This window comes from Filicampus tigris, chromosome 8 (genome assembly GCF_054856515.1).
Source record: "Filicampus tigris isolate MCC_2025a chromosome 8, RoL_Ftig_1.0, whole genome shotgun sequence".
NCBI lineage: Eukaryota > Metazoa > Chordata > Actinopteri > Syngnathiformes > Syngnathidae > Filicampus > Filicampus tigris.
The window spans coordinates 13429013-13443434 of record NC_141224.1 but is presented as its reverse complement, the minus strand read 5'-3'; the positions used below and the strand labels follow the sequence as shown (position 1 = coordinate 13443434).

The following is a 14422-nucleotide window of genomic DNA, read 5'->3' as shown; positions in this document are numbered from 1 at the left end:
TTTACCTTCATATGTAGTAAACATTTCGTTGGGGGCCATATGGTGGTACAGATGACAATCCGGCCGATCCCTTACCTTTTGTTTTTTGTTTTTTTGGGCATGTGCATGTGAGGCTTTGTAAAGCTCTTTGGTCTGAATGATGTAGATACACAAAACAACCGCATGATAGTGCACTATCTGTTTGAATATGATGTGTTGTTTTATTTATTTTGACGGTGGGAGGCATTAGACGGATAGATAGATAGACCGATCAAAATGTAGCTATACTGTAATTGGTCGCAGTTTGTAGTCGGAAATGCTAACGGAAACCCGTTTAAAATCATAGGCGGACCGCCCCATAGGCAGGTATTATTTTTTCCGGCCGCACAAAATGGCGGATAAAAGGACGGTGGAAGGGTGCACCGGCTGTAGGCGGAAGGCGATAAACTGACCGAAATTTTTTTGTAAAATGCCCAGCTCTGTAAATATTCACATTGAAGAGGGATTAAATGTAAATCAAACAAGAAAAAACAACCTGCAGTCAAATGATACATCTCAATGTACGGCAAAATATAATTTCTACTGTTCGATTTGTACAATTAGTGCATAGTAGGCAGTATAGTAGTGACAATGAGATGGGGGGTAATTCATAATATCACACCAATATTGTATGAAAGTAGCAGTATATAGCTTGTCACTGGAGATAAGAGTTCATAAGAGGAGTTTATTTCATTGACTATGTCTTAAAAAATGCACAGAATTGGCTGAGGCTCCAGTTTCAGCTTGCATGTTCTCGCGTGGGATACTCCGGCTTTCTACCACATACCAACATTTCAGTGACAATTTTAAACTGTCAATCGTGTGAAAGTGGGCGTGATTGTATGTCATTCGCTTCCGGTCCAGTAGGTGGCGGTACTTCTCAATAACAAGAAGACCCCTTCCCTCTTCGTTGGTTGCCCCTCGTACTCGGTCGTGACGTCACGAAGGCTGATGCTTCAAGACCTCCAATTTTGTGGGCTTTGTGAGGAAACGACGTTGTGATGTTTCTGTGGACAATTCAGATCAGGTAACACTAATTTATATCATAGTGTACACTCGTTATCATACACTTACCGTCCTAAACGATCAGAATTTTATTAATGGGCGTTTTAGTGAATCGCAGCGGGATTAATATCGCAGTAAATCACTGGATTTATGCTAACTACACTACCGTCATATGTGCAGATAAAATATACTGCATCTTTAGTTTCGGTCCCAGTACTACACTGATGCAAGTAAATTCATTTAAGTCCAGCTAGATATGTCCGACAGCTGCGCGCCACCTCCCATCACTCGTCTATTGTAATACAAATGCATTATCCCATTCATTCTCCTGCCTGTGGCCATCTGGATAACGCACAAACACTATCAGATACGCACAAGTAGGTCATTTGGTCCAAATAATCAGACATGTCTCCCCCCCCCTACAATGCAGAATTTCTTCAAATACTCGCTGCAGGTGTTTATTTACGCAACTGCAGAGTACTAGGGACCTCTTAAAAAAATCTGTGCGTAGAAGTCTCAAAACTCTTTCGAATGATTGAAACTTAGAATCATGTGCTTATGTACACTAAAAAAACGTATTTAACAAAATTCATTTATTGGTCGTGTGCACGCCATGCGTTAATTGATTTGTATTGATCCCACTTGTTCTGAACCTTTATTTAAATATACGATACCCGGCCTGGACTGCTCATGCATTTTAGGCTTATTTGCATTCAGAAACACCTGACCTGAACTTGCTTGATCATATACGGTTAATGCAGTTACTCGAGTATGCAGTATCTGTAGAAACGTGTGCGAGTACCTGATGCTGAAGTGAAATGCTGTGGAGTTAACTGAGTTGTTAATTTGTAGGATGTGACACTTGAAGTTGGAATGGCTTGAATTGGTCAATGCATTTGGAAGAGGTAATAATGTACAATTTCTTGGTTTGGAAATTGTATTGTTAAAATATGGGAATTTGGGAATTATTGGAATATAAAATGTCTCTCTCTATCTATCTATCCATCCATCCATCCATCTATCTTTATATTACATTTGGAACAGGAGAGATGAGACATATTTTTGTTGAATGTCTCATTCACTTGATTTTTTTTTTTTTTGGGGGGGGGGGTGTTTAATGTAGGGAAATACATTCCTACATGTCCTGAATTTTGCAAATGTTTGGAAGTTCTTCAGTATTCACAAAATAATAGTCATCCTATTTGTGTCTTTATCCATAGAGACGTGTGAACTAGTGCAGCATAAGAGCCATGCTGAGCCCAGCCCATGAGGAGAGTCGGCCAGACCCATTGAGCACGCAAACTGCCCTGGGTCCACCGGACAATGACACTGATTCTACTGAGGCAGCACCAAGTGAAGCAGGTGCACAAGAAGGAAGGCATGCATCTGTTGAAGAGACCAACGGGACCCAAATTGATAAAACACTCGCAGACGATTCTCTTCAACAAGCCGTGGGGGCCGTTGAACCCTCAGAGAACAAAGAAGAGATGGAGGTGGGTCAGGGTCCAAAGACAAATCCTCCATCAGAGTTGACACTCAACGCAAACAAAGATGCTGGAACTGAAGAACAAAACTCAAAGAAAAAGGAGAGACGTTTTCCCTCCAAGAAGGCCATGGTAGATCCTCTGAAGATGGACATGACCAAGCCGTTGGTTATGCCGCTCACATGTGAGTTACTTGACATTGATGTGTGTCATTTTGTTAACACTGAGCAAGATTGATGTGGGCTTCAAGTGAAATCTCACATTTGTTTTCTACAAAAATCTGATTTCCAATTTTAATGAATTTCCCCCCGACCCTTGTATAAAAAGCAAATAACACTGACTTTATTCAAAACAAGTTTCACAATTGAAAATGCACATGTGAGCCCCTACAGGACATTATAGATTATTTGTTATTTTGTGGAGGCAGTAACAAGCCACCAACTTTCACTTGTCAGTTACTGTTCAGACCCAAAGTTGTGGTGGATATTGCAATGGACATATCGCCAAATGTAAATACGTATACCCCCCATTCCTATCATATTGAGAACACTGTTAGCTAATGCTAATCTGTGCATCCAACATACTGTGTAGCGCTGCTTACGCTCTGGTTTTTCTGTGGCGTTTCACCATTCAGGTCTAGACAAATGAATGACAGTTGTGGGGAGCCATCACTTCTTAACCAACTTTGACACTACTCTATACTCAAATGTGTGGTTAATAATTGAATTTTTGAATCTCAGCCATGGTGATTACAATTCAGAATTCCCTCTGTTCTAAAACGAGCTTGGGCTGTTTTTCAGCTTCGGAGCTCTCCCTGCAGTGCATTGAGTGCCACATCATCTTCAGTGACTCCAAGAGCAAACAGCGCCACCTGAAGTTGAGCCATCCAGTCGAATATGAGCAGTGCATCTTGAGGAACTCACTTTTCACCTGCTATCATTGCGATAGCCACTTCACCAACTCCACCGAGCTCATGGCACATCAGAAAACCCACGTCGAAAGGAAACCCTTCAAGTGTCCTCTGTGCGGCGAGGCCTTTAAAAGGTTATCTGAGCTCAAGCTTCATAAAAAGGTGCACATCGTGCAGGATGGTTACAACTGTCCTGACTGTGGCAAAACATGCAAAACAATAACACTGCTGAAGTACCACAGTCGTGTACACACTGGAGAGAGACCATATGTTTGCAAGGAGTGTGGGAGCAGGTTTAGCATGTCCCATGCATTGCAGAAACATATGCTGTCCCACTTGCCGGAAGGTGCCCAAGAAAGGAAAGATGCCAAAATCAAAGCACAACGGAAAAAAGAGCTTGGTAAGAGAACGTAATGGGATGCACAGTACAGTAATCCCTTTTTTTTCACGGGGGTTATTTGTTCAGGAATGTGTGATAGATGATATGCACGAAGTAGCAACCATGTACTTATTTTATTATTAATATATATGTGTGTGTGTGTGTGTGTATGGCACACATGTAATACAAGTATATATTATATATTACATATAATATATATATATATATATATATATATATATATATATATATATCGTCGCTGTCCTGTGAAAAACACTTATGTCCATTTTTTTTATGTTTCTTATTTTTACGTGAATGCTGTTACCGCATTACAGACACCACATTAATGTGAAAATTTAAAACCTTTCCAAAATTGGACATGCGTGTTTTTCACAGGACAGCGATGATATTCTAAAACTGGATGCATGTGCAGGTATTATTTTTGTCCACTTGGGGTCCCGAGCCTCACTTTTCACATCGCTGTGCAGTAACAGTCTGTGAAGAAAAATAATCACAGCAAAATCCCACAGTATAGTGAAAAATCTGTGAAATAAAGTTGGATAATGTATGACAAAGTCCACGTTACAGTAAAGTTGTAAAAAGTGAAGCGCGATATGGGGAGAGATGACTGTACTTTTAATGGTGTAAACGTATCAAATTCAATAATGTGTTCTGCTTCCTTTATCTTTAGATGCCTTAACACCCAAGTATCCCTGCTCTGTTTGCAAGGCAACTTTCAAGAGTCCCAAGACACGCCTTCGTCATCTTACAAACAAGCACAGTGTATCACTCAATTCACTTGATAAACCCATGCGACCGAGGTCACACACAAATCACTTTGCTCCTGTAATAATGCCGATATCCGTTGCCCAGCCGTCATTGCTACAGTTGGAGCCCAATGGGCCTCTTCAGAAAGTTGACGGCAATATCGACACAGAGCCAATACGAAGGCTTATTGAATCTTTGGGAAATGTCCAGAAGGTAAACCAAGTTGTGATTTTGGGTCAAGTGCCTCCTCACGCTCCACCATTGGAAGTTCAGAAGATCTCCGAGCTGTCCAAATCAGTCAATTTAAACCTCAAACCACTCCAATCAAATTCTATAGAATTGACACCGGTGGTGTCGAAAATGGTGGAAGGAGACTTTTCAAACAACTCTTGTGATCCGATGGAGCAAACGATCATACTGGAACCGATTACACCTGATGGACAGTTCATCAACCCGCCCTTCTCAGACTTGGGTTCGCACATTGTGTCAGGTGAAAGCCTGGCAATTGGTGTCACTCAAAGTGAACCCAGATTGGAGCCAGAGGAAGAGGTGATGCATCAAATTCACCCACAACCTGGGACTAATGTAACGAACTACAATACATTTAAGCCAGTGGTTTTCCATAATGAAGGAACAGACTTCCAGCAAGACCTTGAGCAAACTGTCATATTAGAACTAACCCCTGCCCTGACACCAACTTTGGAGCAGCAGCAATCACAGAATGAGCAACAACTGGAAATCCCAACCCCTTCATTGGTACCAACCACTGAACTGGAGAAAATTCCCTATCAAAGTATTGTAAATGAGCATGATACTGGCTCACCAGTTCCATTGTTAGGGCCTGTAGTTGAGCAGAACTTGACATCTCTTCAAAGCACAGTCCCATTGTTGGCTCCTGCAGTTGAGCAGAACCTGACATCTTTGCAAACAACTCAGCAAGATCTCTGCCCTTCTACTTTTGCCTCACCACAGGTACCCACACACGCTTTAGGAGAACCTGGAGCCAACTCGCGGGAGAAGGCTCAATCGCAGAGTCTAAAAGTCAGTGAAGTTCAGGTCCACTCATTATCCGATAGCGGAGGCCCGCAGGAGTCCAAAGAGAAAACTACACAAGATGAAGAATTACTGGTTGGTCGAAAGGAGGAAAAGGATCATGTGGAAAGTCTGTCTGATGTCATGAATACTTCTGCTAAAAAGGTCCCTTCACATTCATCCAGCAAGCAGGGACCACAGACCTCGGAGGTACCTATGAATGTAATGTCAGCTCAAGAACTTGTGAAAGTACGCAAAAGAAAGCCAGCCAGGGCCTTAATCATACAAGGTTATATGCAAGAACTGATAGGATCCATACTTGATGAAGATTTACAAAGTGATGGCAAACCCGCTAAACGCAAAAGGACAAAAAAGTCCCATCTTGTTAACTTAAGCCCGCAAAAGAAAGAGAAGAAAAACAAAAAACAAAGAGTGCCTTCTCAGCAATGCCAGTCCCCGCAAAAAGAACCCATGATCAATCCGGCAACAAATCTGTTGGATAATAAAGTGCCATCAAAGAAGAAGGGAAGACTTGCTACGAAAAGTAAAAAAGCAAAGAACATGGCATCGTCAGGTGAGGTCAGTATGTCGTCGTTAAACAACGATTCACGAGGAAAAGAGAAAATAAGCAAGAAAAAAATGAAAAAAGAAAATGCGGCAAGGGATCAGCATAACAGTAAACAAAAGCCTGCGATTAAAAAGAAAATTCAGTCTAAAATCACGCAAAAAGGTAATTCCAAGAGTACAAAGGTAACAAAGCTGACAAATAAAGGACAAAAGAAAAAGGAAGACACAATGAGCCCAAAAACCAAGCAAGCCAAAGGCCAAGCAGAGTCACCTGGGACACAAGTAACACAAGACTCTCTCCTTTTGCTCAAAGGTCATAAGCAGCCCCAGCTGAAGGTTCACAAATTGGACCCTTCCAAAACATCTGGGCAAGAAATTTCACCTCGGGATAACCCAGCACATCACAGCGAAGACAACCAAGCAAACCCTAAAACTAAGACTACACATAATCCCAGCAAAATTGGTAAGAAAAAAGGGAAACCCCAAAAGAGCCAAAAGACTCTCTCATTGCTCTCATTTCTAAATACATCCCATCAAACGCCTGAAACCAAACTTGTCAAGCCAAAGACCGGTCGAAAACGCAAAGCTTCCTCCAACGTGGAGACTGAAGGGGTGATAACCTCCGCGCATTCCAAGCGAGCATTAGAGTGTAAAAACTGTGGGGAGATATTCAATGAAGTTGCCTCCCTTCAGAAGCACAAGGCGATGGTGCATATTTTAGAAAGTCCTGAGCTTACATACACTCATGGGAACGTTTTTGAAGGGGTCTCCAGATTAGCTGTCCACCACAAAGAAAGAGTTATTCGACTGATGAATCCGACCACTGGTTGGGATAATGAACCGGAGATGGCATTAGAGGACAGGGAACAAAGTGTTTCATTTCCTGCTTTGATTCCATCTCCATCTTTACCTGTTCTACCTGCTGATGAAGGTAGTGTCCAGACTCCTATATCTCCAAAACCGTTGGATCCGATCAAAAACAGCAAGACTTCTAACATGGATCCTCTCTTTGAAAGCACCGCTTCAATGAATCAAAACAAATCTGCGGTGTCCATAGACAAACAGCAAGAACATATGCCCAAGAACCTCTCTTTAGAATCTGAACACCTGGCCCCCATAGAAGAGGACATCAAGAAAGATGCTATTGTCGATGTCGAACTTGTTACCGTTGGGGAGTGCAATGAAAGCACCGGTGTGGCTTTGCCTCAAGACAACCTTTTACAAAGGGATTCAGTCGAAGCTGCGGATTCAGAAGCAATTAGCTTTGAAAAAACAACTGATGATCAAGCAACAGATGTCACAACTTTGCAGTCGGTGTCTTGCTCCACGCAACAAGTAGGAGTTAAAGATGAGGAAGAGGAGGTGTTAGTCCAGAAGAAAAAGCATGTGGGAAAGGGAGGTAAAAGACAAGGAGGAGCGCATCTAAAAGTGTCTAGGAATTGTTCTGAACCAGGTGCAGTCACAGGAACTGAATTTGAGGGAGAACAGGAGGATTGTCAGGTTATATATGAAAAACTAGAGATTAATGATGAGCATGACACAATTGCAGAGACTTCCCTGACAGATATTCATCCCTTACCTGAGCCCCATAAAGGCCCTTCTCCTGCTATTATTATTCCCCCAACACCCTCTATTTTGGATGAATCCAGTGTATCTCAGGGAGATCCAGACAGGGAGAGTCCAGGAATTTATCTTGAGAAGATCGTCACAGCTGAACCGGGCTTGGCTAACCGGCAGCTTCACCTAATGACTTCCGGCATGAATGAAAGACAGGTAAGAGGTCAACTGTGTTGTTGGATGTGGCGTTCAATAAACTCGGGGCTATAATTCTTTGAATGCTTTTTTTTCCAAATGATAATTTTCAGAATTTGAAGTGCACTGCTGAAAATGAGACGCAAGCTGTGATCAAGGTTGAGGAGAGCACATCAGATCCACCGCTTAGCGCACCCTCGTGTCAAAAAGAGAGCAACAGATCGGTCGCTGGCATGCAGCCACAACAGAACCGAGACATTCAGACAGTTCTGGTGAAGCAAGAGAGTAGAATCACGCTTAATGAGGCCCGGTCCACACCGGATAGCGTACACAGGCAATGGAATGTGGAGCAAGTCACTGACCGAAACTCTGCCAGCCCATGTAAGTACTCATTTCAGAATAGTAACAATGTTAACTCAATTCACTGCCATTGACAAATGTTCAAAATTCAATCCCAGGAATTTATTCATATTTTTTTTCTTTTTTTTTTTTTCAAAACTTAGGGTAAGAGAGGGTCTGAAAATGTTTGGCAATGAGTTAAAATTTCAGTTACATTTTATTGGCAGTGCACACAGAACAAACCTGATTCAGCCTTTTCATGATCATAAACGATCAAAATCCAATAGAGGTTTTACATTTTAACCGTGGTTGAATCTAACCTGACTGCATTCAATTTTTTTTCACTTGTTTCTCATTCGCCGAATTTGAAAGAAGTTGAGACTATTTGGACAAAATTAAAAATAGAAAGTACAGATCTGTGTAGCTTTTCAAGTGTGGGGAGAAAAAGTAAAAAGCTGTTGGGGGCAAAAAATACTCAAGTATAGATAGATCCCTGAAAAAAATCGATGTACGTTAGCAAAATATTTGGACTTAGTCTAATTTTTGGGGAATTACCAATTTGTAGAAAGTGTTGTAGTGTTGTTTTCCAACTCAGCATGCAACTCATGAATAAATGATGTTTTAGAATGCAAATACAACAAAAAATACAAAACTTGTCACTTTCAACTTTGTGTGCTGAAATAAATGAAATATCAATTTGTTCAGAAAATGACGTTTGCTTTCTCACAGTCTCAGACACTGAGGAGACGTCCAGCGACTGCCGTGTGTCCCCTGACTTAAGCAGCAAGCAGTGCATCTTCTACCCGGTTAAGGCGGAAGAGAGGGAACTTCCCCTGGGTGCTGTTCACGCGGACAGTGGAAGCCCAGAAGCATCCGCTGATGTTAGACAGACACTACATCCAACCACAGCCTGTCCTTTATGTGAGTTCTGGCTGTTTTCAGTTGTGTTCCTACTATACTAAAGCTAAAGGAAGACCTTTTGAACTGCCAATGTTTACACAGACGAAGACGCTCGGCATGACTACCATGATTTTAGAGGACAAGAAATGATGGATGTTGATGACTTTGCTGATGGACAAGGTTTGTTTTCTCTTCTTGACTTACGGGAGACTCCTCCACACATGTATTTATGTCCATTTGAGGAACTGTATGAATACATGTTGTAGAGTCCAGCATGTATGGAACTAAACCCAATCAAATGATGCATTAATTTGCCAAACTAAACTTACCGGCAGAGCTGGGCACTTGACCCTTTTTTTACCGGTCCGTCCTCCGTCCTCGAACTGGATACCCTTCCGTCCTCGTCCCTCTGTCCTTATTCATAAAAATCGTCCTCCGACCCTGTCCGCCCTCATCCTTTTAAAGCGGTTCCATCCTTACATCCGCCCCCACCCACCAAAAAAGAAAAAAACGTCCGTGCATTACACCGCAGGAGGGATGCTAAAGGCAGAGGTTTATTTAAAGCTCATTAGCTGGCTAATTTACTGTTCGAATCCGTTTACCTTATGGGTACCCACTTCTGGGTTAACGGTTTGATGAACCGCTTGCCACCACATGTATGTAGAGACAAAATGAGCGTGTTGAGAGTTGTAATGTAACTGCTGTATTTACCAGCGGTCATTGTTTATATGTCAATGCAGCGGACGTGAGAGAGGTCAGTCTCTGAACGGATGGGCGGAGAGGCCCAGTCCAGGGAGCTCTTCCATTGGTCAGCCCTTCAGGTTGCTGATTGAATCGGTGGTTTCCCCTCCGCTTCTGGAGCGCTGACTGGAACACCATCGGTCCCTGTGTTGAGAAACTAATCGCGCAAGCACAGTTTCAGTGCTGCTCCTGCCGCTGAGAATGTTCACTTGAATCTGGCGGCGTGGTTCAATTAAGTTAAGTTAGCGCAGGCGGGCGTGGTTGCGTGCGGGGCAGCGTGGGTGATGCATTTGGAGAGGTGGGATGCGGAATGAAGCACTGAAAGTCCGTCCTTTCGGCGCGGCTAAAACAAATGAACCTTTTTTTAGACCTCTTCGCCTCGTGGCGGCCAATCAGCATCAGGGAGGCCTACGTCATGCCCATTTCGCCGAGTAGGTTGAGATGAACTTTGGCTGCCTCGCGACCACGTCACATGCATGAGGGACGATTAGTGGGACGGACTTGGTCCGTCCCTTTTTTAAATCTTGTCATCCGCCGTCCTCCGTCCCAAAAATCGGCGTCCGTCCTGGACGGAGGGACAGACCGTTCCACCCCTGGGACTGAATGGCCAGCTCTGCTTACCGGTAGTTGAACTTAAACATTGTTTCAACAATCAAACATTAACCGTGGACAACTTTGAACCCCCAGCCGAAACGGAATGTCAGCATCCACCAGATATGCGGAGCTTCCTTCTCCAGACTTCTGATGAAGAAGGTGCAAGAGTTTTTGAGTTGTCGCAACCTCATGTTGACACAGAAGCAGAAGTACTGGCCTATTTCTCCAAGAACCAAGGCGACTGCACACGACCAGACGTAACAACACAAACGTTAGGAGCAACGTTTTCTCACTTCAAAGAGAAATACTTCACTATAATACACATTAAAAAATGTAGAATTAAATATTATTAGATGTCATTGTGAAAATTAGACCATTTGTGGAAATAGTGCACTATTGTTCTGATTATTATATTACAATTTAAGCCTTTTAGAGTTTGGTATGGGTTATAGGAATTATATAAGAAAGTTAAAACTTCATTAAAATGTTCCAATAGTGCTTATGCTTTCCCCGCCCCCCGCCCCTCCCTGTGTTTTCTCAAGGGTGTTTAAAGCAACAACTACAGAGACCAGCGAGCCCATTGAGTACTTCTCCAGGTATTTTGGCTGGGACACCTGGGTGGAAGTGGCCCGCTACACCAATCAAACATCTGACTGCGTCACCGCGAGGGAAGTCGCCCAGTTTGTTGGGATCCACATTGCAATGGGAACTTTGAAGGTTTGCGCATCCAGTTGTCATTTGTGCGGCTGTCACGGGTAGATGCAAAATGCAACTGAACTAATGTAATTTGACCTCGCTCCTCCCCCAGTTTCCCAGTCCACGGCTCTACTGGGACGACTTGACCAAAGTGCCCTTGATTGCGGAAGCCATGCTACTTTCTCGCTTCCTTCAACTGTCGCAGTTGTTGAAGCTTGCTAAAGATCCACACTCCAGTAATACGAGGGAAAGAACTCGTATTGACATTTCTCATAATCCTGCTAACAGGAGCGTCCAAATGGGATTGTCCAATGACTCTGTGGACCCTTTGTGGAAAGTTGTGCCATTATTGTGCCGTTTCCAAGAAGGCTGCCAGTCACTTAGAAGACAGGGTGACTTTGCAGTGGATCAGTATTTAATTCCCTTAACTGGTAAAGTGCACAATAGCAGGCTGGCTCTACATAGCACCACATTGATTGGATTTGGCGGTTTGCTCCTTCATGTGGATCTGAAAGCGGATCTATCTGATAAGGAGGATACCATTGAGAAAATGATCCCCAAAGGCAGCACTGTGTTCCTTTGCAAGCAAGAACTCTCCACTCCCGCCATGCTTGAGCGCCTCCTAGTGGCTGGGATCCACGGTGCGGGCCGGGTGGGCGGAGCACAGGGCCACATCGGAGATGAGTTCGTAAGCTCGGACGGCAAGCTGATGCTGCGCAGGTCGCACCGCGGCTTCATTCTCTCCACGGCAGGAAACGGTCGCAGAAACATTGCTTCTCTCATCAATAACTTTGAGAAAGCCCAGGCGGCGGCTCGCCTCAACAGAGATTTGTTGAATCTTTACTCCATTCCAGTCTCCACCTCACCAGCGGGCTGGCCTGTCGCTGTGCTCTGGTACCTCACAGATATGGCGTTGGTCAACTCCTGGCTCTTGTACAGACGTGATCACATAGCCACATCAGCACCTTTGTCTCTGATGGACTTCAGATTGGCAGTAGCCAAAGCCTTGATCCACTCCAGCGGCTCAGACCCTCAGAACTCTGTCCTCCCTCAACCGCCCCCAGCAAAAGCTCATGCTAGAACTGACCCACCTAACCCCGGCACAGTAGAAGAAAGCCCCCTCCCAGACGCGGCAACACGGTACGACGGTTCAGGCCACTGGCCAGAGCAGCTAGCCGAGGGTGAAGGCGGCAGGTGTCGTTTTGGCGACTGTCAGAGAACATCGCGAGTTCTATGCCTCAAGTGCTGTGTCTTTCTCTGCATCTCGCGCAACCACAACTGCTTTTTGAATTTCCACAATCAGGCAAGTTCAGGAAACCTCTAGCACCAGACCGTCCTTTCAGTCTTACTTTTCTGTATTTAACTAGTTTGGTGGTTAAGGGTTTGATGAGGTCACCACTATCGTCACAAGATCCATAAATTGACAGCGACACAAACAAACACTACAGCACTAGTGACTTTTTTTAATTTATTTTTAATTTGCATACACTTTTGCACTGCGACAGTACATATAGTACTGTCTGATCTACATACATTTCCCAAATAAGTTACTTTTATTTATTCCATCCATCCATTATCGATACCGCTTATCCTCGCGTGCTGGAGCCTATCTCAGCTGTCTTCGGGCAGTAGGCGGGGGACACCCTGAATTGGTTGCCAGCCAATCGCAGGACACACAAAGACAAACATCCGCACTCACAATCACACCTAGTGGCAATTTAGAGTGTCCAATTAACCTACCAAGCATGTTTTTGGAATGTGGGAGGAAACCGGAGTACCCGGAGAAAACCCACGCAGGCACAGGGAGAACATGCAAACTCCACACAGGGAGGCCAGAGCCGGGATCGAACCCACGACCTCTGAACTGTGAGGCGGACGTGCTAACCAGTCGACCCCTTTTATTTATTCATAGTTGTTAATGTAGGTTTCCTCATGCAATGGCTGTTATTTGAATACCCGGCGTCCCATAAGTTTATTTGGAGAGAGGCCTTTATTTGTACAGATGCATTTTTATTTAGGTAATGATCCTTAATTGAAACACTAGTGCAACATGATTCTAAAATCTTATCTTCGATTGTATTACAACTTCCATCAATCACTGATACTCTGTTTAATAAGATTTTTCTGTGTGTCCAAACTGGAAACTTTGTTAAACTTTCCAGCTCAATGTTGCATGCAGCAACTCTTTGAAATCAATCATAAACAACTGTGCAGATGCCACGTGGTCTCTGCAGGTGACCTGTTGTGGTAAAGACCCGTGCTGCGACACATGGTGCTCTACCCAGTAGTGCCACAAAATCCCTTTTCTTCCCTTGACATGGTGTCTGTTTGAAGGCAGGGTGTATATTATTTATGGTACAGCCGGCAATAAATTAGAGAATGCGATCTTTTGGTGGAGGCCACTCTTGGGAAAGTCTGTATTTTAGGGCGATATTGGGAAAATGTCTTTACACGACGGCCTTAACCAGTAAAGGAGAATCTAATATTGAAACAACCCTAAATAAGTCTATATTGTCTGGTTTGTTCTGTCATTCCTCCTTCACAATGCACTAGCCATGTTGTGCTTCTGAAACATTTCTGTTATGAAGTAAGAACAAAAAAAAAACCTAATTGTCCAGTATGTCATCTTTAAGAGTGTATAAGTTTCCTACTCAAACAATTTTGCACACTATTAAGGCTGTATTTGCTGTGAAGGTGTTGCTGTATTTACCTGCCTGAAGATGGTGGATTTGACTCAAGACGTATGTTTGTCTATCATGTTTTTTTAATGATTATTTAACAATTAACAATGTGTATGTTTCTGAATTGTGGATATTGTTTAGTTTACTGGTGGTATGTAATATTAAATGGGATTTTTTTAAGATTGGTAGTTGTGACAATGAATAATGTTGCATTGAAGAAAAGTAATGCAGAATTATCAGGAAATGCATAACAAATCAGCCATGGAATTCAGCCAGATTTTTGTTCATCATTTAAACTTTATTTTCCTATTGTCACCGGAAAACGTTCCATGAACATACTTGTATCATTCAAAATCAGCATTTGTTGACTTACTTGGTCACCACTTGATGGTCCATATGTATTTTTTTTTTCAAACATCTATGTTACATGATAGAGTGTACACAACAAATTTGTGGAATAACTAGTTTAGAAATCAGAAGCCAGTAAATGATTGTCCAACTATTTTTCTGTTTATTTTAAAGGAAGGATTGGTAACAAAAAAATGCTTGCAATATC

General features: G+C 43.1%; 1 protein-coding gene across 2 annotated transcripts; it reads left to right on the top strand.

Moving 5' to 3' along the window:
• The first annotated feature begins 908 nt into the window (after nucleotides 1-908).
• On the top strand, nucleotides 909-14368 carry znf576.1 (zinc finger protein 576, tandem duplicate 1). Of its 2 annotated transcripts, XM_086039025.1 has the most exons (11): nucleotides 1029-1045; nucleotides 1876-1928; nucleotides 2244-2691; nucleotides 3308-3817; nucleotides 4488-7936; nucleotides 8029-8296; nucleotides 8984-9175; nucleotides 9257-9334; nucleotides 10583-10760; nucleotides 11032-11206; nucleotides 11298-14368. In XM_086039025.1, the coding sequence occupies exons 3-11, from the start codon at nucleotides 2274-2276 to the stop codon at nucleotides 12507-12509; spliced, it is 6480 nt and encodes a 2159-aa protein (XP_085895151.1). In that variant the 5' UTR covers nucleotides 1029-1045; nucleotides 1876-1928; nucleotides 2244-2273; the 3' UTR covers nucleotides 12510-14368. The 2 variants fall into 2 exon arrangements, with proteins under 2 accessions (XP_085895150.1, XP_085895151.1); XM_086039024.1 differs by lacking the exon at nucleotides 1876-1928 and having other exon boundaries at nucleotides 909-1045.
• The last annotated feature ends 54 nt before the right edge of the window (nucleotides 14369-14422 follow it).